At 36.6% G+C, this 25976-nt stretch overlaps 3 protein-coding genes across 3 annotated transcripts; 2 read left to right on the top strand and 1 right to left on the bottom strand.

The window, feature by feature from the left end:
- The first annotated feature begins 2629 nt into the window (after positions 1–2629).
- On the top strand, positions 2630–18949 carry slc7a8a (solute carrier family 7 member 8a). Its single transcript, XM_043245244.1, has 11 exons — positions 2630–3416; positions 7739–7943; positions 8711–8862; positions 12371–12496; positions 13477–13630; positions 13920–14043; positions 14378–14481; positions 14725–14821; positions 14932–15081; positions 15348–15525; positions 16353–18949. Exons 1-11 carry the CDS (start codon positions 3272–3274, stop codon positions 16508–16510), a joined length of 1593 nt encoding a protein of 530 aa, XP_043101179.1. The 5' UTR covers positions 2630–3271; the 3' UTR covers positions 16511–18949.
- Positions 18950–19671: 722 nt separating this feature from the next.
- nedd8 (NEDD8 ubiquitin like modifier) lies at positions 19672–20767 on the bottom strand. Its single transcript, XM_043245246.1, has 4 exons — positions 20607–20767; positions 20311–20358; positions 20141–20223; positions 19672–20056 (listed from the first exon to the last, which is right to left on the bottom strand). The coding sequence occupies exons 1-4, from the start codon at positions 20622–20624 to the stop codon at positions 19936–19938; spliced, it is 270 nt and encodes an 89-aa protein (XP_043101181.1). The 5' UTR covers positions 20625–20767; the 3' UTR covers positions 19672–19935.
- A 308-nt stretch (positions 20768–21075) lies between these two features.
- On the top strand, positions 21076–25882 carry gmpr2 (guanosine monophosphate reductase 2). Its single transcript, XM_043245245.1, has 10 exons — positions 21076–21174; positions 21549–21684; positions 21816–21935; positions 22024–22107; positions 22191–22364; positions 22454–22535; positions 22624–22730; positions 23812–23854; positions 24031–24190; positions 24514–25882. Exons 2-10 carry the CDS (start codon positions 21598–21600, stop codon positions 24701–24703), a joined length of 1047 nt encoding a protein of 348 aa, XP_043101180.1. The 5' UTR covers positions 21076–21174; positions 21549–21597; the 3' UTR covers positions 24704–25882.
- The last annotated feature ends 94 nt before the right edge of the window (positions 25883–25976 follow it).

The raw sequence follows: 25976 nt of genomic DNA, 5'->3' as shown, positions 1-25976 counted from the left end.
TCTTTTTTTATTAGTTTATATGTTTCAGTCTGAAAGTGTGTAACAATTTTTATTTTGTTGTTCACAATATGTTATTTCTTTATAGCCGCCTTTTCCCTTTAGGCATTACAACATGACATTTTGTATCCTTCAGCATTTTGCACCCTCCACAGGTATCGTTTATCAAACTGATCAGATAGGAAAGTTTCATCAAAGCGGCTGTCTGTATCCTGTGTGCTTCCTCAGGCCTTCAGCTGAATGGCCACTCACTCATGTGGATTTGACACGTTTATCTGTCCACTGTCTTGCTGATTAAAAGCAGGAGATTGGGTCAGTCCAGACGAGATTAGTGAAACACACATTCACATCATTCAGTTCACACATGCACGTTTACGCTTAGCGAAGGTTAAAGGGCAATTTATATATTTTAAGACAACATTTATCATTTTCAGATTATGTATAAAATATGTATGCCTATGATGGCAGGCATAACTTAAGTTAACAAAAAGCAGCCAAAAGCATTATCCAGTAATTATGCATGACAGATATTTAAAATCTTTGGACATTTATTTTATTAAACAGATTTAAAATACTGAAATGCAAAGAATTATACATATTATAATTTTTGTCACTCCATTTGCACTCCATTTTTCTGCTTAAAACATGCATAAAAATGTTCAGTTAGAAACTACTGTGATGTGATGTTAGAGAGTCAAATTTAAAGAATGAGTGTGGTTGTCAAATGAATTGCATCTCATATCACAACAAATGTCATGTTAACCTGTAAAAGCTGCTCTTTCTGTTTACTTGTATATACACCGCTGACAGGTGTTTGTGAGATGGTATTTAACCGGTTGAGTTTGACCCAATGCCCTGCTTCCGCTCACTGCGCAAATTAATGAGAAAGAAGGTTATCATGAGGGCCGTGTGTGACTCTGTGTACATGTTTGCGTGGAGCTGTGTGTGTGTGTGTGCGTGCCTATGAGAGCCATTAAGATATCAAGCAATAGCCTATTTATCTATGACAGCACAGCTGTGCCAACACAGTTCTGGAGTCTTATCCAGTTTGATTCACAAAATAACGAATGATGTGACGCAGTGGCAAAAACCTTACATTTACCTCAACTGTTATCCTACTCTTTCCTTTTCTGTCTATATTATTGCTTGATTGGTTCTTTAACACAAATGCACTTTGCCCAACTAAGACCGTCAGTTTTTTTTATTGCTGCTGTAAACATGCTGCCTTCATAGGCAATATATTGGGATGGCAACAAGACATGTCCCGTCTGTTATGGAGTCTGGTTGGATTTTGATTTGCTGTCTGTGGAATCTCACAATCATGTGCTAATTTTGATCTCATGATTCATTTTCCTTTGAGAAATATGTGTAGTCACATAGTATTTGCTTGGTCTAAAGCTCACTTTAATTTGTTCGGGATCATTAGATATGACATATTGGTGCCTTAGAGGCCTGTCTAAAACCAGTTTCTGTATTGGAAGGTACACCGTAAAATATTTACACCCACCCCAACTTAAAAAAGTTAAATGAGAGCCACAGGTGTTGCCAACATTAAAGGGTACCCTCAGACTGGCTGTACAAGTCAAGCTGAATTTCCTATAACTTAAAAAAAGTTTAAAATTGGCTAAATTATTGATAATATATGTTTTACTGACAGGGTATATGTTTAAGACATATATTAATTTATATATGATACACAATGATGATGCATTGTCCTATTTGTTATTATAGGAAGTAAATAGAAACGGTAAACAATTTTGTTGTTATAGCACAAAATGCCAAGTATTTAAAGAGGGGGTGTATGTCATGATAGCAAAAGAATGCAGAATGAATGATTTCACTCAATTAGCCAACACATTTTAATGAAATCAAAGATGTGTAAAATATACATCTAATTTATGATGTCATTAGGCTAAATAACAGCCCCATTAATTAGAATAGGTAATACAATTAAAAAGTAATATTTTGCATTATTTTTAAATTGGCTGTTTACAAATAATGTACAAATAATAACACTAGTAACAACATGTCATTGGGTCAAAAAGGCAAGAAATATTCTGGCTGACTCGATGCACCCAATTAGCTATTTTAAGAGGTAGTTTAAAATCAGCTGGTCTGACCACCTTATCCCATATATTTATATATATATATATATATATATATATATATATATATATATATATATATATATATATATATATATATATATATATTTTTTTTTTTTTTTTTTTATTTATTTTTTTTTGCACCGGAAAGCGCACAAACCGTTGCTATGGTTACTCCCTGCTTATGGTTACTATCGTTAGTGGCAGGTGCAGATACTATTTTGTGTAGCCTACTTAATAAAACGTTTAATTGTGCTAACAAGGGTGATTACCAAACGCCACTACGTACTAGAAGGGCATTTGCAAAGCATTTTAGAGTCTCCCAGCCTTCCTCGCGTGACCGTATTACCGAGATGTTTAAGAAAGAGGCGACTGAAAAATATCGTTTGGCTGAGGTAGGTCATATTCTTTACCGTGCTGCTTGCCAGGGCTTACGAATGAGGTATAGACTAGACTACAAAAAAAAAAACAAGAGCAGTGACGCGGGGGGAAGAGGAGGAGGTGCAACTGTACTTATGGAGGCGCATGGGAGGGGGGTTGACATAAGGAATAAGCTACAGAAGAGGAGCTTGGAGCGCTTGTGCTTTATTGCTGGACACGCGAACTGTTCTCGGCGCGCGGACACTAAACTGCCCAAAGGCGTTTGGCAGGAGTTCTTAGCCAAAACGATTGTCTTAAGAACGAGGAAGCACCAGATATTTACAGGAAGGAGGACACATTTGTGAACAGGTTTGGTAGCGTGGGGTTTTGGTTTAAACTGCAAATTAAAACCTGGACAACCTTAACAACAAACGGACGCGTAAAAGTTGCGACTGGAACATTACTGTAGTTTTTTTTTTTAATACGTTCGAAATTAGTGCCGTATATGGAGTTTTAACGCACGGGAAGGAAGTATTCTGTAGCATCGACAGTGCCTTATTTCGGTTGTGCTGAATAGGCTTGCCGCACACCTTACTCTGCCGCTATCGTTACACATAATATTTACTGACACATGCTTCAGAGCAGCCTCGCGTTGATAAGAAGGGAAAGATAAAGGTCGCGTAGCGTAGCGCGAGATAGTATACGGGCTGTTTATGTATACATTAGAGTCGCTTTCTGAGATCTGACCGGCGGTACGCGGCTCTAGCATCACCGCTCAATAGCGAGGACCGAATATCTCAATTAGCAACATGACGGATGGACCGAGACAAAGAGGCAGCGCAGCCCCGAGCACCAGCGAGGATGCAGCCGCAGACACAGGGAATGCCGCAGGACAGTCATCGGTGGCGCTGAAGAAGGAGATCGGTCTCGTCAGTGCTTGTGGCATTATTGTCGGTGAGTGTTCTGTTGTTCCTTTAAATATATAGGGAACAACAGTTTCATGGGGGTTTTAACGGATGTATGGTCAAGCGTGCGCTTCATTGGATAATGCTGAATGCAACTGAAATCATACAGTCTGCCTCTCTCACAATAAAAAACATAATCATACTCTACTCCAGCGTGCATATATATATATATATATATATATATATATATATATATATATATATATATATATATATATACACCTATAAATATCTGGTGCTTCCTCGTTCTTAAGACTATATATATATATATATATATATATATATATATATATATATATATATATATATATATTCAGCATGGACATTATGTTTTGCATGTGTTTATTATTATTATTATTATTATTATTATTATTAATCGTTGTGATGGTCAGTAACATTAGCATTATAAAATTATTTGTCATAGACCAGTCTCTTGTAGTGTAACATTTACAATGTAATTAAACCATAATAATAATATTTACTCAAACAACAATGAAAACTGTCAGCAGATTTGGTAACAATTTTTCAGTATCTCTACTGCTATTTCTAACATACTACTTCTGCAAAGTGAAAAATATATGGAACAAGAACTTTAAAAAAAAAAAAAATGTCCGTCAGGCTAATGTCATATTAATGCTCTTCACTTTCTCTTCTGGAAAAAAAAAAAGTGACAGGGAAACAAGTTGGTTTTGTCAAGTTGGTTATTGTTGAGTACATTGCAGAAGCGATTTTTTGCTGTAGGCAGCACTAAGCTATAAAAAATATATTAGATTTTTCTGATAAGAATTAATGAAAAGTAAAACCCACCCAAGATAATCCCAACCCACATTTTAACTGCAGCTATATGATAATCCTCCTCAGCAATCTTGATCAGGTCAGGTCACATATTCACATGCTCTCAGTCAGCCCACGTGAACATTATTATCAGGTGATTGTCGCTTTGGATCGCTCAAAGCTTTCATCAAGACTTTGTTCTCTGTGTGCTTCATTAAATTTATCAGAATGCTTTATAACTGCTGCCATTATCATCCTTATCAACCCTTTTAGTGTGATATTGAACCCTCATTTACCTAGAAATTAACCATGGACCTAAAAGTGAACTTTGTGTGTTTTTTTTTTTGCTTAGCCCCATTTTTGGATGTTCATTTTACTGGATTATTAGAATGGAAACTAGTGCCAGAAATGTAATTTTAGAAGAGGAAAGGTTGACAGCTTTTCTGTAGGTGAATGAAAGTGTAAGAGATTGTAAAATGACCCAGATATCAAAGTGCAAACTGGCCTTACATGTAACAGAGATGTTTTTTGGATTGATTGGATAGCATCGTACATCAATCTGGTTAGAAGCTCGCAAAGTTTTATGTATGTCGAACTAGATGTAACTCAATCAATCCTCCAGAAAGATGATTAAAATAAAATCAAAGTGAAAATCATTGTTACATATAATCAACATTGAAAAATGTTGGATTGTGTGCTCCTCAACCAATACAACGGTCTTGATCTTTATTTCTTTCTCAGTTGCAGTCTGATGTAGAATCGAAAACCAGTTTGGCAGTGTAGGGTTTGTGGTGATCGTACAAACCAATACGGATCGCACATGAAGCTGTAATGAAAAGAGACCATGTTTTGTTCAAATGGCTTGCTTCGTTAATTCACACTCTGATTTTTATATGTGAATTTGTAAAAGGGAAACATCTGGCTACCAAGGCTACAGACACACAGAAACAGATGGATCAATAAGAAAATCAATGAGACAGTTGAGAGGGATTCACCTCAGCAAGCATGATAGCAAGAGCAATAAATAAAAGTAACAAAGTACCAGGATTATACATCACTGCAAATATATGAGCCATGTCTCTGCACAGTGATTGACATGTAAATATGATAAGCTGATAGCAAAGAGTGAACTCATTTTAGGTAAGTCAGGCCACTGTGGCCACTTTGGCGCCACCCTGTGCAGCTAAACTGCATGTAGGCCATCAGTGACCTACATCCTGAATAAAGCGGCAGTCTTGTTAGCAAAATTTCACAGCCAAAAAGTTTATTGTCTATTGTTAAAGTGATATGAAGCACAGCTCACAAAAAAACAACTAACCAAGCAGCTTTCTGGTCTTGCCAAATTCACATGACCAACTTGAACCCATTGGAGGAAGGGGAGGAAATCTTTTGTCCTCACGCAAAAATTCATGTAGTGGGTTTGTAAAAATGACTAGATTTTGTATGTGAAAACTCACCAAAAACTGCACCTTAATGTGTCAAATCTGACAACAATTCTATCATAAATGCTGCTTTTTTAATATCGACAATAATACTACAAAACAGTATTTTTCAAGCCGTTGCAGTTAATTTGCATGCGTGTACATTTAAAAGTCAAATTACACTTAAAAGGGCATTGAACCGAAAGGTGTGACTGTGTAGTGTTTGACAAGGCTTATTTATGTATGATTAGATCAATGTAAGTAGATTGACAAACTTGAATGTTATATCAGGGATTGCTGCTGGGTTGCCTGTGATGTTTGTGCGGTTAACACTCACAAGGGAAGCAAAAGGATGCAGTATGAAAAGGAAATCCATCTGCATTTTTTTCCACCTGAGTCAGCAAGACTTCTCAATCAAAGTGCGCACAATGATCTATCAGCCCCTTTAAGAATCACACCTTCCATATTGTCGAAAATACTCTAGCTGGCTGAAACCAGATCAATCCCTACATGCTTTGGCAATAGTAAAAGATACCTGCGATTGTATAAAGTTGTGTAACTTGAACCTTGAGGTCATGGGACATGCTAAAGTTTGTGATAATCATATCTTGACAAAGCTTTTTCACAACAGAGATTAAAGGAGAGAACTGAAGAGGGAGAACAACCAAAGACAGAAGCTGAATGATTCGGACTAGTCATAAAGATTTATGGATATTTTAGATGAGATTATTCTGTGAATAAATCTTGGCAGCAGTGGCTGCAAAGAAGTCATCTGATAACTTGTTTACAATTGCTATGTTTAGCAGACATTTGTATCCAAAGTGATTTACACAACATAATTGCTGTGACAGTCCCACAGGAAAACCAAGTCTAGCTGCTTTACTCCAGGGCACAGGGCTAATAGGGCAGAAACGCTCCAGCTCATGCATACCTGAATTTTCACATGAAGAAGTTTGAGTAAAAAGCCCAGACATGTAGCACAATCAGGGAATGTTGTAAAGATATAGTCTGTGTGCAACCACAAACTGACTCATATATTAGATAGATGATTTTTGCTTAAGAAATCTTTTTTCCTTTGTACAGCATAACTAAGTCACATGGGAGTCTTCCTTTTTACATTCCCCTGGTTTTTGAGCACTTCACATGCATTTGGTTAAAATGCACCCTTTAGTAAAGTGTGACTTGTTTTGGGTGTATGCCTTTTATTGTATTAGATTAGTTGTTCTAAATTAGATTAGAGCACTTCTATAGACATTTTTATAGGTATAAGTATATTTATGGGGCCGATATATGTATCACAGACAAGGATCACACAATGTTGGTGCACTGCTGCGCTAAGTGCACACCTTTTTATACAGCTAGACAAATACACACTGCCCCATATATTTGCTATGTGTACTCACTCCATTGGTCACGCTGAATACTAACTCAAATTACAGTCTGCTCTCTGTGAATCGTTCTCACCACCTGCTTTCTCTCTCTTGGTTCTCCCTCCTCCTTCCTTCCCTCTTTTTTTCTGTCTCACTGCCATTTTCATTTCCTTGTGATTTATGCACTGTCTTGCTTTTCTTCAGTATTTTTTTTATTTTATATCGCTCTATTTCTCTTTGTCACTGTTAGGTCTCACTGATCTCTATATCTCCTGTAGTGTGTCACACTGTCATCTCATCATGCCTTTCTATGTATTTTAGAGTGCATGAATGTAGGAGAGTGATTTACCAACCAAATTTGGGAAACTATATGTCTGAGATTTGTGTCATCATCTAGCACTATTTTTAAAAGACAGAGATAGATTAGGACAAAAAAAATTAAGTAATTAAAGCATGCTTAAAGAATGTTTTTTTAAAGCACACTGGAGTGATTACGTAATAATTTACTTTGTTTTAACAAAGTAGTATAGATTTATAATATGGACCATAACATAAAAATAATTACTGATTTGAAAATGTATATCTCTGATGCATTGCTACAATCTACAAATGGCTTTTAAATTGGAGCACTTTAGTAGATTAATCCAGACATCTTTTAGCCATAGCTCTGTTACACATAATCAGTGGAAGTCATGGTGAGAATTGAAAGCTTATATAGTTAAGCTCTTTGTTTTTTTCTTTTACAGGTAATATTATTGGCTCTGGAATCTTTGTCAGCCCAAAGGGAGTGTTGGAAAATGCCAGTTCAGTGGGACTGGCCCTCATCGTATGGATCATCACAGGTGTTATAACAGCGATCGGCGCACTCTGCTATGCTGAGCTGGGTGTTACTATCCCCAAATCTGGAGGCGACTACTCTTATGTCAAGGACATCTTCGGAGGGCTGGCAGGGTGAGGTTTTCAGCCACACATTGGTTTTAATATTAATTCCAGAGGCTACTTCTAAACAGTCAAAGTCCAAAGTCTATAGTATTTCTACAAGCTGTGTCCACTTCTAATTTTCAAGTAGGTCACTTATTGTTAGCAATGGAAACCTTTGTGTGCAGGTTCATGATATTAAGTCAGAAATTCATTTCACTTATATAATATATTTTTTTTTAGTTTGCAGCCATCACAAACAATTTGAAGTCACTGTGGAGTTTTGACATTGTAATTAAATGTGCAATAAATATTTTCCTGGGAAATCATATAAAGCAGATAAACGATGAAAAAAATCTGAATGAATAGCTGGTTCTCTCTCTTCAAACCCCTGTAATCTCCTTTCAACGAGTAAACACCATTATCTGTCATTATATAGTAATTCACTTGTTAACAGTATTAGCATTGCTGCTGTCGGGTAAAGTAGATTTATTTGTCATTAGAAATGTATTAATCCACTAATAGGCAGCAAGCAGTCAATCAAACCTTACAGCCCTGGCTTTGCTCACATGCCAACAACCTTTGCTTAGCACAGTGACTGCTCTAATGAATAATGCCAGCAGACAGTCATTAGCTGACCACTCATTAACTCAGCAACTATAAATGATGGCGATAAAAAAGAATACGATTATTGCTATAGGCATCACTAGCTAAAAAGAATCATGTGTTTCCTAAGGTGAAACATAGTTGAGTAATTTTAGGGAAGTATTATAACATCTGCGTGTGATTTTGTGCTACAGGTTTCTGCGGTTGTGGATTGCTGTGCTGGTGATCTACCCTACTAACCAGGCGGTTATTGCTCTCACCTTCTCCAACTATGTCCTGCAGCCTCTGTTCCCCACCTGCTTCCCCCCAGAGAATGGTCTGCGCCTGCTTGCTGCCATCTGCTTGTGTGAGTACCAGAAGGAGAAACAAAGATTTCATTGTCCTAGTATTTGGGAATGTTAGGGATTTTAACCTGCATATCAAGATAGCTATCGATATTGCTATAAGGCCTCCATTTAGAATTTAAGGCCTGCTTTAGCCATAATTTCAATTCCTACTCACCTGTCCTGGTGCAAATATTAAAATACTGTTAAGATACCATTATCACAATAATTATTTTCATGTTCATGGCTGATATTAAAATTCCATACTTTCATAAAAAGTAGAATCAATCATTGGTTTTGAAAACTCATAAGATGACACATTTTGCATAATTCCTCCATTTTTAATACATTGATGCTGTTTACATCAAAGATGCAACAACAATTTACACAATCACTATTTCCACATCTGCTTTTGATTCACTTGTATATATCAGACATTTTCTCTGATAGCCCATGTACACGTTGTTGCTGGGAATGGGAACTTCATTTCATCCTTTTATTTTTGACCACAAGGTCAAATCACGCTCAGACGAAAAAAAACATTCAAAGCCAGGGCTAGAGAAACAGAGTTTTGGAACTGACAGAAAGCGCGAGATGAATTGATGTGTGAAGGCCGAGGGGTCTTATCCAGGGAGAGTGGACAGAAAGGTTGTGGGAAAATGTGAAGAGGGATGAGAGTGAAAGAGAGAAGGATGTGTGAAGATGAATGGAATGATGTTTTTCAAGGCGTCAAGAAGCCTTGAGCATGGGCTTTCTGCAAACTTCACGCTGGAGCTACAAATACTGCATGCTGTATGTAGACAGACAAAACAGAGACCCTAGGAAAAAAGAGAGAGGTCAAAAGAAGATATTAGGTGATTTTTCACCTTTCTTCTGTAAGTCTGAATTCAAGAAGAGACATTTAGATTAGATAGATTAATAATGTAATAACAGTTCATAAGCATTGTCTTTTAATGAATCTGAGTCAGAATTCTGTATTTAATGTTTGGCTTATAAACCAGTACAAGTTGTTCATCCAGTTTGTGGAGTAACAGATTGACCTGGCATACATTGTGTGCTTTTAAGGCACCTAAGAGGGAGACTGTAGCAAGATCAAAATGTTCTGATGCTCTAATGATTATTATTTTTATTTTTTTTTTACTTAGCAGATGTTCCCAAGCTGCTCTGAAGCTTTTTTCTTCTTATTTAGTTTTGCTTTTGTTTTGTTTAGAGAACGGCAGGAAATGAGTGAAAGGGCAAAAGTGGACACTATGGAACAGTTGTACAGGATGTCCCTGCTCTTGTACCCTGCTGCTTTACACCATTCTTACCTCCTTAATGCCTTTTGTTCTAGAACGGTACAGCAATTCTAAGAAAAGTTTGCAAGTGTGCACACAGCTCACTTACAGCATTTAAAGGGAACATAAGCACTCTTGACACAAACAGTATTCCCAGAAGTTGAAAAACTACCATTTTAGGCATCTTCTTTTTGCCAAAAACTGCTGGAAACATTGCATTTATATTTTATACATAAATAGTTAGTCTCAAATGACGCACTATGCCCTTAGGCTTTGTTACATGAGGAAAGCTGAAGGTCGATTGCATCATCAAGGTATTTTCATCATAAAGGCCCTTTTTCTTTTTGGAATTTGTAGCATAAACATACCATTTATACTACAAAATGGCATAAGTATGAAAAATTGGGCAGAACTATTCTGACAAGCTCAGTGAAAAAATCAATCTTAGAAGTGATAAGTGAGAAAAATGTTGAATATTATTATACGTACTGCATAAGTCATTCAGTTTTGTAATGTACATAAAAATTCAATCTACTTAAAAACTCACTATTTTACTGAAATATTTATGTGCACTGGGGTTTATCATAGCTGGTATCACATTCTTAGCAACATGCTAGCTGTACAAATCAGTTGTGAAACGGAACGATTTGTATTTCACATCAATGCATTTTATGCTTGAAGACGGTCCACTAGGTTTTTAAAACAGAGCCTAATGTGTTCAACAGGCTGTTGAATATAAGAAAAGTTGTTTATGACATGTTTGTACTTGCATCAAATCCAAGATATCAAGGCGATAACATGTTAATTGAGTAACTCTGGCTTGTGTGCGTGTGTGACCTCCACTGTAAGCAGCTTATTGCAGTAAGATTGCTGTTGTCATAGAAATGTTTCAGCATGCTTGCATTAGCATGGCATACTATGTAGTGCGGACTTTACAACCTCAATTCTGTAGAGAAAAAGTCTTTCTTAGTCCTGTCTCTGCTTCACAAACACCACCTTCTAAGACGTCCCATTCAATCAATTTCCCAGAATGCACTGTCCTTATCTCAAGACACGTTTGGCCTCAGTTAAAGGCACGTCACTGCTCTGTACAGCGAGGCAGTGTTGCTTTTACACAGAGATAAGACACAAGGATTACACCTCCTTGCCCAAAGCTTTGTAGTGTTTGGTTTGACTGCATTCCCTTTGCAGTGTTTTAGGCAGGGTGTTGTTTTGCACCTTCAAACTGTCCCATTAACCACTAAAAGTAATTATTAAGATTTTTGTGCAACAAAATACAACACTGCACCTTATTGTAGTAGACTTGCATTGTAATGTCAGCGACTGTCATGACTAGATGCTGTTCTAGGTGTAAGTACACAGACAGTCTCGATTCTCGCCCAGCTTGCTCTAGTTTTGTACGTCATTTCTCAATTGATAGATTAAAAAATATATTTATTAATACCGGTCTGTTTAACTAACTGTTGTGGTGGCTGATTTGAATTACTGCATTAGCTGAACTAGCATATAAATTTGAAAGGACACAGCTGAACTCTGAAGTGTAAATCACGAAGTAGCCTTTTTTGCATGTCTTGCAGTTTCTAAAAAACGCAAGATTCAAAGTTTACTTGCATGCTCAGGTTTTGTATACCCCTGATTTTTATGGCAAAATATGTGTCACATGCCATCAGAAGACTGCATGTGACTGTGAGCTTTTTTTAGGACATTAACTTTTTCAAGTTTAAATAAGTAAAAATGTATATGTATGTACAAGAAAACATGTTCTAACTAGTTACTTTTTGTTGTGATTTTTAATCACCTTTTCCTTTTTTAAAAAGCACAAACATTTCATGTAATCTTTTTAAAACTATGAGGTAAAAAATCACTGCTTGATTATTAATTATTAATTTGATTATTAATTATTTTGAGCTGCCTTTTTAAACCTGACTTCATCTGTCCACCTGTCTCAGATATTGCAGTGCTTTCAAATGTTTATATGTATATATGTATATATATATATATATATATATATATATATATATATATATATATATATATATATATATATATATATATATAAAGAAATCCTATTCTATAAGGTCTATTCCTGAGCTTATCATTTGTGTGTCTGATTAATTCCTCATAGCTGGAAGCATTATTTTATAATCCTTTGGCATACTAGACTGCTCAAACTGCAGGGTGCCATTAATCTCACCAAAGGTTCATAATGCGTGTGTGCAACCAGCCTTGTAACCTCCATGTCTTTGTGTTTCAGTGCTGCTGACTTGGGTGAATTGTGCTAGCGTGCGCTGGGCAACACGAGTACAGGATGTCTTCACTGCAGGGAAACTTCTGGCCCTCATTCTTATCATCATCATGGGCATCGTACAAATTTGCAAGGGTAGGCACCATATGTCTCTGTATGTGTGTGTGCTGTTATGTATTGCTCGCTATTCAAGAAGGTCTGTGCTAAATATCAGAGTGTATGTGTGTGTACGCATGTGTTTGCGACTACGTGCCGTTCTTGTTCTTGTGGGTGTTTGTACAAGTGTGCATGCGTTGCTTCATCTCTAGTACCTCTGTAAAATCTCCAGAAAAACTAAAAGCACAGCACTTCCCATCTCCGTCTCGTTGTCTCAGCAGAAGTCACTGGGTTCAAACCCTCTAATAAAAAATAACACTGATAATGCAGCTTTCACCGCTGATGCGTCAGAGAGGATTCAATAATGATCACACTGCTGACGGTCTGTTAGCTCAGACGCTGACCTGATAATATGAGAGCGACAGATGTGATTCCATGCCAAATCTCTAAAAAAACTGGATTTAGGTTAGTTGGCACTGGCTGCTCTTTAATGGGGGGTCTCCAGGGTCACATATGCTCTCAGAGAGGGTTCAAAGAGTACATGTGACCCAAAGACCTGACCCTAGAAATGTGGTATTAATACTATGGCTTAGGGAACAAAAGGACTGTAGGCTCAGAAAATCCAACGCAAACCAGTTAAAGGTTTTAGAACATGTTAGCTGGTTTCTAACTGGTTTAAGCTGCTTTAGGTGGATTTCTATCTGGTGGGAATCTGTCAAAGAAGGTAGACCATATTGATCAAATGTGCCATGCAGGAGGTAAAAAATGTGTTGTGGTACCAGGTTCTTTATTGGTCCAAGATGGTCTATCTTACTACCAACTTGATCCAGCTGATTTTAGCTGAATTTGCATAAGATTACTGGAGTGCAATGATATTTTGATCTAGAGAACTTGACCTTCAGTTGCCTTTTTCGGGTGAAAGCTCTTGCTAAAAATTAACTAACTAATTACCTAGGCATTTTATGAGGATTTTCCATTTGAATATTTTATCACTATTGTTCTCTTTCTTCTTTCTCCAGGCGAGTACTACTGGTTGGAACCAGCTAATGCTTTCGAGCCGTTTCAAGACTACGATATTGGTCTGATCGCTCTAGCATTTCTACAGGGGTCCTTTGCCTACGGTGGCTGGAATTTCCTCAATTATGTCACAGAGGAACTCGTTGACCCCTATGTGTAAGCCAATTCTTATTCAAAGAGCTTACAGTAATTCATCACTGCGTTCTCAATATTTAATTGAGTGGTAACAACATGCAAGTTTGTAATATCCAGCAGAGAACCACATAACAGATCAATAGCTGGAATGGTTTCTAGTATATAGAAAGAACCAATAGGGATTACTGCATAATTTTATACCGTGCTCTGAAGCAGCCACTGGAATCTGCCTGTAGTTGTAGTTGGTAGTTGAAATAATGCAATGTACTTTTCCTGCCTAAACACTTTTGTTTTTTATTCTTCCTTACAGGAACCTTCCCCGTGCTATCTTCATCTCCATTCCCCTTGTGACCTTCGTGTATGTTTTTGCTAACATTGCTTACGTCACTGCCATGAGCCCTCAGGAACTGCTGGCTTCTAATGCTGTAGCTGTGGTGAGTTACCTGTGTCTATTCTTCCCACTCAGACATTCCTGGATTGCACACCGAATGATTGTTTTGCTGTATGCGGGAGATTCTTTGACATATCTACCCAAGTATCAATATTTAAAGTTCTTTGATTGATACTTGGAATGAGGTCTTGATGCCTGCTAGTATACCATTCAAACAGATATATCAGACTCCAGAATCTTCTGCATTTAGTTCTAATGGCTTTCTTAATGAAACAGCATAGCTATTATGAACATATAATGCATGTATTCGACAACGTCCTCGTTTCCTCTGCTTGTATTTCTTTTCTTTCCTTCACCACTCTGTTGCTCTCTCCCAGACGTTTGGTGAAAAGCTGTTGGGAGTGATGTCATGGATCATGCCCATCTCTGTGGCCTTGTCCACATTTGGGGGGGTCAACGGCTCCCTCTTCACCTCCTCTCGGTCAGTCCCTCCATCCGTTCATCCATCCATCCATCCATCCATACATTATTCATACAAAATGCCTATCTATCTATCTATCTATCTATCTATCTATCTATCTATCTATCTATCTATCTATCTATCTATCTATCTATCTATCTATCTATCTATCTGTGTTTCTATCTGTGTTTCTATCTGTGTCTTCACATACTCCCTTCCAATGATTATTTTGACATAAATAATAGTATTCCTCACATTGTTCAGGTTGTTCTTTGCGGGTGCACGTGAAGGTCATCTTCCTAGCTTACTGGCTATGATTCATGTAAAGCGCTGCACACCAATTCCAGCCCTGCTCTTTACTGTGAGTATTATATATAACCCCTCTCTCTTCTTTATACCTCACTCTCACTTCACTTGAATGTAAACGGTCTTTATGATGTTGTGACATCAACCACCCTCTCTTGCTCTCAGTGCCTCTCTACACTTCTAATGCTGTGCACCAGTGACATGTACACACTCATCAACTATGTGGGTTTCATCAACTACCTCTTCTACGGTGTCACTGTTGCTGGGCAGATTGTTCTGAGGATTAAACAACCAGATATACACCGGCCAATTAAAGTAAGTGTTAAGAATTACTGAAAGCCACCATATTAGCAAGTTTCTGCTTAATAATTAAGTAGTTGTGGACTTACCTTTTGTTATCTGTTCTATTCTGTTAAACAAATGTATTTATACTGCTATAACCTTTGCATGTCCAGTTCCAGGTATATATATATATATATATATATATATATATATATATATATATATATATATATATATATATATATATGACCCGTAAAAGCCTTCCTTCTGACTGATAACGTTACTTCTGCTACTCACAGATCAGTCTGGTGTGGCCTGTCATCTACCTGCTGTTTTGGGCCTTCCTATTGATCTTCTCTCTGTACTCGGAGCCTGTGGTGTGTGGCATTGGCTTGGCCATCATGCTTACTGGAGTCCCAGTCTATTTCTTGGGCGTGTACTGGGACAACAAACCACAGTGTTTCAATACATTTGTTGGTAAGTTAAACACAGTTCAACTGTTACTTTTTTGGTTAAAAATGATCCAAAGTCAATATCTGAGCATGTACATAACCAGCCAGTGTTCAAAACTATCGCCTTACTTAATTTGAGTGTTATGGGTAGGTTTTCATGGGAAATTCGAGCATGGCACTGCGTCATTACGTCATGTCTGTAAACATAAAGACTGAGTCCTGGCTACTAGGCTAAGGCATGTGAGGATTGTGCAGAAGACGCATTGTTTAATTATAGCCTATTCTCACAGCAGCTGGAATAATTAAATGTCAAAAAAATCATTGTAATCTAGAAATGATTATGTGTTTATGAAACATATCGATCATTAGATTACATTTACATTTACATTTAGTCATTTAGCAGACGCTTTTATCCAAAGTGACGTACAAATGAGGTAGGCAATAGAAGCAATTAATATCAACAAAAAAGATTACCATTAGTAACACGCTTTATTGCAATGCTTTTTTGTTCAGTTGAACAAAACAAGTGTGACTGACTTGTTACTCGTTCAGGTGACAGTATGTAAAAATGTTGGGTGAAATATTCCAAGACGTTGGCTGTATTTATGATTACTATTACAACCACATATACTTCTTAAAACATTACATTCATCTGTACTGGAGTAACAGAGGCAAAACTTGACTAGACTGCAACTTTAATGATATCGCTATGAGAAACAATGCACTCAACTACTTTTATACAGAAAGTATGCAATAAACTGACTAAAAACTGTTCTATTAATCAAAACATTCTGAAAAATGGAATGGTACGTAAGCTGAATTCTTTTTTTGTGTGTGTGTGTGTGTTTTCAGACAAGATGACATACCTGGGTCAAAAGTTTTGTGTAGTAGTCTACCCGATGGAGGACGAGAAGAAAAACGAGGAGTCTGTAGAAGAGATCGAACTCAAGGAACAGTCGGTTCCGCTGTCAGCTGAGGATGAGCAGACACCGAAGTCAGCTGACTGCTGAACAGGCACATGAAGACATACTTATTCACTCACATACGGGCAGCCAGGTTTATTCAGATAGACACTGGAAATCAAACTAATTTTTCACATACCTCTGTATTATGCCTTTTCATAAAGAGGGGGTTGCACTGGAGTGCGGTGGCTAAGCTCAGGAGACTAATGAACAGAGAATAGCTGCTCCACTGGTCATGTGGTTGTGCTGTAGTGGTCTTAAACAATGTTCTCCGTTCTCTCTAGTTGCTAGTCTCTTAGCAACTGCTTTCTACTCCACTGGATGTGCGACAGAATTACAACATTAAAATGTGGAATGACATAAATCTCTAGAATGTATTACTTACAAACACTGGTTTAGAAGGGTCTGCATTTTTAAAAAAGACCTTTCTGAAACATTCTTTTTTCCTTTTCAATTATGCAAAAATTGCCTAAATACATCACGGCTTCACCTGAAATGGTGGCAGGGTTCGTTTTATTTATTTATTTATTACTGAGTACATTCTAATGTTCTAATTCTTACCCCCTCTTTATTTTTCCTTTTTAAGTTATCTCCTAACACTAAATGTTTTTTTATAAGCCAAAGCTGTATTTTAATTTGACATTTTCTCATTTCAAGAGTTTTTCATCACACCAAAACACTCAGAACCATTTCTTTTTATATATTTTGATGTTTTCATTGTCATTTCATTGTTCAAATCACATTCATTTCTCATTTTGAAATCATTGTTCTTTTACATTTGATTTTCTCTGTTCTCTTTCCTGAAGGAAAGCTCTGGGATGTTTTTTTTTATCATCATATTTTTTAAGGCATATATATAAGAACCAATTGTGGTGGTTCAGAGTAGATTTCTACCAGGTTACTCTGGTATTGATACAATTTAAGCTCTTTTATTTGCCTTAAAACTATACATAAACTGTATAAAGTTATTATCACTGTTGAAGAGTATTTTTCTTTCTGATATTTTTGAAGATAAAAAGTGTTCAGTGAAAACTTAAAGAGGCCGTTGTGAAATTAAATGTTGCAATGGTATCTTTATTCTGTGTGGACTTTACACAGAGAATATGGCTCCTACCGCTATCTATCTGCTTTATAGCCACAGTCATAACCCACATGTTCACTTTCATGCAGTTTCATTATTTCACAAGTATATACACAAATATATTCAAAATTGCAGAGTGTTTGGTAATATATGGCAAAAAAAAGAAAAGAAAAACAGTAGTGATGCATAGATAGTGTCTGTGATGTAACTGAAAGCCTGTGAGAATGTAATAGTTCATTTATTATGTGAATATTCAAAAACTTGAAATCAATTATGTCAGTGGAGCTCGTTAAATCAGTCTTATAATGCACAACATATTATAATTGTGTAGAGGGACTGTAGAAGTTAATCTAGGTGCAATACAAGGGATTAGAAAAAATCGATCAAGATAACCAGCATAGTTTGGATGATTACATTAATATACTAAATAATTGAAATACACACCTAAATGGAGAGCCTTAAAAAGAATTAATTTTCTAACAAAATTACTTAAAGTATATTCGTGTAAGTAAATAATAATATCCTCAGTTCAAGAATACATGATTAAAGTGTTCAGTATGTATGTCACTTGTCCATACAAGCGTGTAAGGCTTTTTAGTGATCACAGGGTCTTTTTATTGTGCCTCTGTATTGATGTCACACCTTTACCTGCTTGTGAAGACTATGGAAAGTGCCGATTGTTAATTGTTTTATTATTATTTTTTGCTGATCTGTAGTGTGTAGGTGCTGTATAAAAAGCAGTTTTATTAGTGTAATTCATTGCACATCCATTTTGCATGAGCTTAATCCCCACACCACCTACTATAATATCACATTGATAACCTTCGTATTTACACAAGAAACACTGCCTTTTGGTTCCTCTGTCCTAGTCAGGCGACGAAGAGGCCTGTTATCATTCATTTTTCAACTGACTGTATAAACTTTTAATCATTACGTGTATCATCAAAGGTGCAGAGCATCTTTGGCTGTAGTAATGCTGCTCCTGAGCTGTGCCTCAGTATCCAGCACTGCCTACTGTGTGCTAAACACAAACACTATGTATATTTTATATAGGAGCTGCACTTCTGATTGTGCTGCAGTATTTGGCTTTCTTATCCACACACACACACACACACACACTATCATACAGATGACACCAAAAGCCATGCAAAATGAATTCCATGACATATTTGATCATTAGTAACAAATGATTGATGTTAATGTTTTGAATGTCCTCACAATTACATGAACAACATAATGATTTTTCTAGATTATATGTACAATTTAAAAGGATAAACTCAAATTACCACTTACACATAACTGAGGGTGAACGGTTTGTACCAGAGTCTACTTGTTTACTATATGTTTTGTATTTGTTTGAACAGTATATATTAAAAACAAATAAATCTGTATGCTGAACCAGGAAAGACTTTATTCGTCTTGCATTAAATGCTGCGCTACACTGCCACCTACTGCAAGATAGATAATAAAACGTTTCACAGCTGTCACATTTAATTTATTTTTTTAAATCATTTGGTTTATTTATTCATCACATGGGATGCACGTTACAGTTTTTCTGTCACTTTGGCTCATTTTGAAACAAATTTATTCTCTAGTCAAATGTATAACTGTTTATGGGACATCTCAACTGCACTGCATGTCTGCTAAACATATTTTTATGCTTCAAATCATAGTTAATGTTTCAGTAAACTTTCCAATGTAACCCAAATTAAATGTTTTGTCGTCATGTGAGCCATCCTGATCAAAATCTTTATTTATTTTTTGTAGACAAGCACTAAAATCTTTATTTACAAATGAGATTTTTTGTTGATTAAGTTTTATCTAGCTGCATGCTGCTGTGTATCACACTAAGATTGATCGCATGACATCTGACAGTTTAAAAATTAAAGTGATCAATTAGCATGAGATCGTTCAAATTAACAGACTGGTTAGATTTTAATTTAACTAAAAATCAGTAAGCCGTGTGCAGCTAATAGAAAATGGAACTAGCTTTTAGTTATTTATTTAGTGTAAACAATTGAAACAAATCTGACCATAATGTTTACAGAATATTCAAGAGTTCAGCCAAAGAAATTGTGGAAAACCTGAAAATCTTTTGAAGGACGAAAGAGTGATCACGGCTACATGATTCAATGGTTGGATTCATTTTTATTGACAAACTGATGCATCGGTTCTACCTTGGTTTTTAACACTTCTTGTAAACTTAAAAAGAGTACAATGATGCTCTTAACAAATTAATAGGGAGTGGCATTAACAGGAAAGAGCTGATGAATATTCCAACAAACAAAGATTGCAGTGGCTACCACTCGTCAGTCCAGATGGTTCAGATGGTTTCTGGTGACATGTGCGAGTACACTGGGTATATCTATGGTGGTCAAGACAGGACTGGTGGTTACATAGATGAGAGGAGGCTGCTGGGATGCTGGTGGACCTGCCCACCTCTCAGTGCAAGAACCAGATGCAGCACAGAGCCACCCTGGATCTTGTAATCAGCTGCCGTTTTCTCATCATTCCTGAGGTGGAGAAGATTGAGGGTTTAGAACAAGACTACAGAAATGTATAGTAGCCATGATTTAATGTGCACAAAAATGAATTACATCTGTTTTCCACTGTAGATGAGTCTCTGTTGCTGAGGTGGGATTCCCTCTTTCTCCTCCACTCTCTCTTTTATTCTCTCCACCTGAATGAAATGGATTCATAAATGCCCATCAAATCAAATGCTTTTTACTGTCAACTGCGGGTTCCTTTTAACAGTTTTAAATAGTACCTTGTCTGTGGGCTCGATGTCGATCTCGATTTCTTTGCCAGTGAGTGTCTTTAAAAAAAAAAAAAGACGACGATTAAGACATTTACGTTAGGCATAACATTTTCCTTTTAACCATTTAAATACCACAGTTTGTTATTATGTTATCTATGTGCGTTGTACTGTACTAAAACGTTGTTTGATGCAAAATGCCTTACTGCATTTAATAAAATAATAGCACTAGCTCAGTCTAGAGACATCCTGACGAAGTGGCTAAGAACTGTGCTGAATGAAAGAGCTGCTCTTCGTTTATTTCTTACCTTGACTTTAATTAGCATTGTGGCTTCTTCTGTTTTAGAAATACATGCAGGGAAATTGAATGGTAATATAATTAGGTGATGGTGGAAGAAGTTCACACACCTCTAATCAAATTATTCCCACAATTTCCCCACCGAAGTTCCTGCGTCACTGAAAAACAATTCCTACCGTTCTAGTGTCCGGAGGAAGCGTTCCGAGGATCCGTGGGGGAAAAAAACTTCATTCGTTGACAGGTTATAAATTCGTTAAATTAAGTTATTGTGTTATATTTAAATATTGTAATACAAATAACTTAGCAAACTAACTCAAAATAAAATATTTCAGTTGATTTCAAACTGACCGGGAAATGTTTAATTTGCGACATTTATTGCGACAGTACGCTGCAAATCAATCGTTGTATGTAGTTTTTTGCCGGACGTAATAACTTGAGTTTGCACGCAAGCCTTCAGCATAAAGACTACAGTACATGCCCTAAACATCCGCCCTCCTAAAACGACCGCCTCCAACCCGGAAACCGGTTTCATTCGCTCCCATACAGCGCTTCAAGTAGTTGCTCATCTGCAATTATAGGTAGGACAATATTTATTTTGTAGCGTGTATATATAAGGTCACACGTGTAATTGTTTTGAATGAACAGAATAAACACGTAGAGTAAAGATGACAGAAAAGCAACCATTATGATTTTGTAGCCTAGATTATCTGACAGCTAAAGACATGTGCAGAACAGAAATATCTGAGAGTCGTTTTTATGATGCATTACCTAACTCTTCTATCTGAAATTGAATAATTATTTACTATCTAAATGCTTAATCATATATTTAGAGTTTACATAATTATGAAAAAGGATATTTCCTTTCTCACACTGTATCCCTTCCTCAGCCTCTACAGTGCTCATACCTGAACGGTGGGAATGTTTTTCTTTCCCTTGTCTTGTGTTTTTGCAGACAGTAAGATACGGTTAGAGCAGTCTCAAGGCCATTCTCTTCAGCAGCCATGCCACGAATTGAAAATGATATCAAGCTTGACTTCAAGGACGTGCTGCTTCGACCCAAAAGAAGCACTCTCAAATCCCGCAGTGAGGTTAATGGCTCTTAACATGTTTTTATTTGCAAAACCTCAGTTTTGTTAAGTTCCGTTCCAGTCACACATGTGCAATGTCAACTACAGTTTAGGTTCACTTTCATCACTCTTCTGTCTCTTACCTGTTTCAGGTGGATCTCATGCGCAGTTTTACGTTCAGAAACTCAAAGGGAAGTTACCGTGGCATTCCCATCATAGCAGCCAACATGGACACTGTAGGCACTTTTGAAATGGCCTTAGCCTTACATCAGGTGTGAATGAAATCTGCTCTAATTTCACTGAATTATATTATTTGTTAGAACCTTTAAGGGTAATATTTTTGTAATTTTTTTTTTGTAGTTCACTCTCTTTACAGCCATCCATAAGCATTATTGTGTGGATGACTGGAAGGAGTTTGCATCCAAACACCCAGAATGCGTACAGGTGAGCAACCTCTAGGCTAGAATTTAAATCTAGACCAAAATCTCTAGATTATTAATATTTAAATGATATCTTTGTTTTTCCAGAGTGTAGCAGTCAGCACGGGGACCAGTGAAGGTGACTTTGAGAAACTGGGGGCCGTTCTGGCTGCTGTACCTCAGATCCAGTACATATGTGTGGATGTGGCCAATGGCTACTCTGAACACTTTGTCAACTTCGTGAAAGACGTGAGGCAGAAGTTCCCTACACACACTATCATGGTCAGTGACCCGACAACAGATCGACGTGTCTGCGACTCTGTCTCAGTAGCAGTCATCTTAATATTTTGTAATCCATTTGTGTTTTGAAGGCTGGCAATGTGGTCACTGGAGAGATGGTCGAAGAGCTGATTCTCGCTGGTGCTGACATCATCAAAGTGGGCATTGGACCAGGTGACATCATCAGTAGTCTGTCGCCACAGTTTTGCACGGTGTTTAGATTTATATTACACCGGTTTCACGCATATGCTCATGTGTTCAGGTTCTGTGTGCACCACTCGCAAGAAGACCGGCGTGGGTTATCCTCAGCTGAGCGCAGTCATTGAGTGTGCTGACGCTGCGCACGGCCTCGGTGGACACATTATATCTGTGAGAGCCTTGTGTTTGCGTCCTTACATTAACCCTACAAACCTTACATTACATTAATCCTATGCATTTCTATAGCCTCTTAATTATTAGTAATAAAACCTGTTACACATAGTCTACTTCAACCACCATCTTGTGTTCTGAAGAAAACACAAGAAGCAGCATAATATTGTTATTAATATTTAAAGATGACCGTTTATAGGACTCAAGCAGTTTAGGTTTACTTGATTTTTCATACATCAGGTTTTAGAAAAATCATGTTAAAATGTAGGTGTCAAATATAATACAAAAGGCTTTTCAGGAATGTTTGTTTATTTATTTCTTAATTGTTATTGTATTGCATTCATCGCATTGTCCCAAAAAATTAAAACTACAGAACTTTAAACATAAAACTAAGCTTTTAAAGATCATTTGCTTTATCTAACTGTTATTTAGAAATATAGTGACAATTATATTTTTATGCATTTTATTTAAGGGGTCTCTTATAATGTTAAAAAAATCCTAGGTTACACTTTATTTTAAGGTGTCTTTGTTACGATGTAATGCAATATTAATTAACTGCATACTATATGGTTAGGAATAGGTTACTTGGATGTAGTTATACATGTAAAGCATAACAAGTACATCTTAAAATAAAGTATTACCAAATGTTATACTGTTAGCTATTAAAATTAAATTTTGCTTTTTGTCCACTTCAAAGAGAAAAGAAGCAAAATATCCAATATCTTGTTTCAAATTGTGTATTTTTGCTCAGTTTGTGCCTAAAATTAAATTTAAATAGATTTTTTTTTCCCCTTAAGTATAAGCTCCATATTTTCCATATATTACATGGGCAATAAAGCCTGATGTATTAAATATGGGCAACAAACAAAGACATATTTATTTGTTTATCCCTCCACCACCATTTTCTTTTATAATTCATTTGAAGGTTCCATAAACAGTTTCATTTTAAACAAATGGTTTTCTATTTGTATTTGCAGGCTTTATAGATTTAACAGTGAAGAATAACAGACCATGCTGCTTGCGTGCTTTGTTGACATATAAGCTTTGATCATGTATTTATGGGATCTGTTTTTTGCTGTAGGATGGGGGATGCACCTGCCCAGGCGACGTCTCCAAAGCTTTTGGTAACACTGCATTGTAGTAACACCACAAAACAAGAAAATTAGACCTTTTAGTAGCCAGAAACATTGGATTCAGGCATTACTTGTTGGCTTACAACCTGTGAAGGTCACGCTTTTAGATGTTGTTCACAGCTAGTGTCACATTAGGTTTGTGTTTGATTGGCTAAACTGTGCGACAGGAGCTGGAGCTGACTTTGTGATGCTGGGAGGAATGCTTGCTGGTCATTCTGAGAGTGCGGGTGAAATCATAGAGAAAAACGGAAAGAAGTACAAACTGTTCTACGGCATGAGCTCAGACACAGCCATGAAGAAGCATGCAGGAGGTGTGGCAGAGTACAGGTACGGTTATAACAGGTGTTATAATGCTGGTTTGTAAACTATATTGCACAAATATTATTTGGTGAATCAGCAATCGAGTCATCTGTATTTACATAGCACCTTGTAAACAAGAAAATAGAATCTTCAAATATGATTCAAATTCTGCAGTAAGCAGGTTTTTTAAAAAAAGACAATAGAATCATAATTCATCTCAAGTGTCAGAAGGCTTAAATATGAAATCGGTAATAGCCAGGTTAATATACAACTGCATTTCGATTGAAAAAGAGAGAGATGTTTGGACTGTCAGCAGCACTCTTGAGTTGATTTATATTGATTGTTTCCAGGGCATCGGAGGGTAAAACGGTTGAAGTGTCTTACAAAGGCCCGGTGGAGGTGACGGTGAGAGATGTGCTGGGTGGAGTTCGTTCCACCTGCACATATGTGGGTGCTGCTAAACTTAAAGAGTTGAGTCGTCGTACCACCTTCATTAGGGTGACCCAACAGCTCAACACAGTGTTTGGTAATGATAATTAAGCCAGTATAACCAGGTCCATATTGGGCCAAATTATGCCAAATCCATGCAAAGGTCATTTTATTCTCTCTGCTGTCAGATGCACACGCATATGCATATTTGCTCACGAGCACACATACGCCTCACATCATCTTTTAACATTATAACAAGTATTTTCGGGCTCGCACATAAGCTTTTGATTTCAAAGACTTTCTCCAGATGCTGTATTAAGGCCAAAGCGACTGCATGGCCTTCTGTTTTTTTCCATTCCTCACTATTTGAAAACTTAACTGTTGAGTTTTAAAGGACACTTTTATATCAACTTCTTACATTCTGTCTCATTTTAGTCTTATACTACTTTATAGTAACCGATGAGAACATACATGTGATTTAACTATTTCCACTGTACTCGTAGTGTCTGTTTTATCCAGTTGATGTTTTAGTTCATAGCCTTAAAATATTGCTTGTTCTCTTTTCATTCGTCTAAACAACCTCTAATAGAGCCTTATATTTTTTCCAGAAAACTTGGGTACTATTTTAGATTTTAGCTCAACATGCCTAATGTCTTATATTTTTATTGTATTTCCATGATTTTCTAAAAACATTCAGATTACTGGACCAATGCAGATCCTAGAAAGGATTATTAAAGTATTGGCGGTCTCCTATATGTTATGACATCCGTTATGAACAACCATTACATTATAAAGAATGTATCTGACCTAGAAAGGGCATTTTTTAACCCTTTAATGGATTCTCTTGTGTTTGCATGTAACATACAATCTATTGACATCTTAATCAGTTCCTATAAAAGTATTAGCAGGATTTTATGGCTTGGTTTGATCATTAGAGATACTGCATACTTACAACTTCTCTACTTAACTCTTAATTAACCTTAATAATTTTGAATACTTTTGACATTCCATCACAGTTTGTGACCTTATTGATTGTGACTTAAAGTTGCTGCTGGAGTCGATAAGAATGACTTTCAAAGAAATAATTTGTTCTCCACTTGCATAATTTTTGTTGAAAACCAGATGGTCCTTCTGTTGGATAATAAGTAGATGTTTTAATTTGATCCATATTGATATTTATCTTTATTAAATGAAGTTTTAATCTTTATATTGTATTTCACCAACAATTTCAGATATTTAATTGTTACCATCCCTGTATTGTATTGTGAAAATAAATCATTTCGATAATCACTCAAGAATGACTTGTGTTATTTGCTTTGTACATAAAGGTACATAATGTTTCATATAAATAGCAAAAGAAAATATTTGTGTACAATTTGAATAC

This window comes from Puntigrus tetrazona, chromosome 7 (genome assembly GCF_018831695.1).
Source record: "Puntigrus tetrazona isolate hp1 chromosome 7, ASM1883169v1, whole genome shotgun sequence".
Lineage (NCBI taxonomy): Eukaryota > Metazoa > Chordata > Actinopteri > Cypriniformes > Cyprinidae > Puntigrus > Puntigrus tetrazona.
Note: the sequence above shows the minus strand (reverse complement) of the source record. Positions and strands in the feature narration are given on the sequence as shown.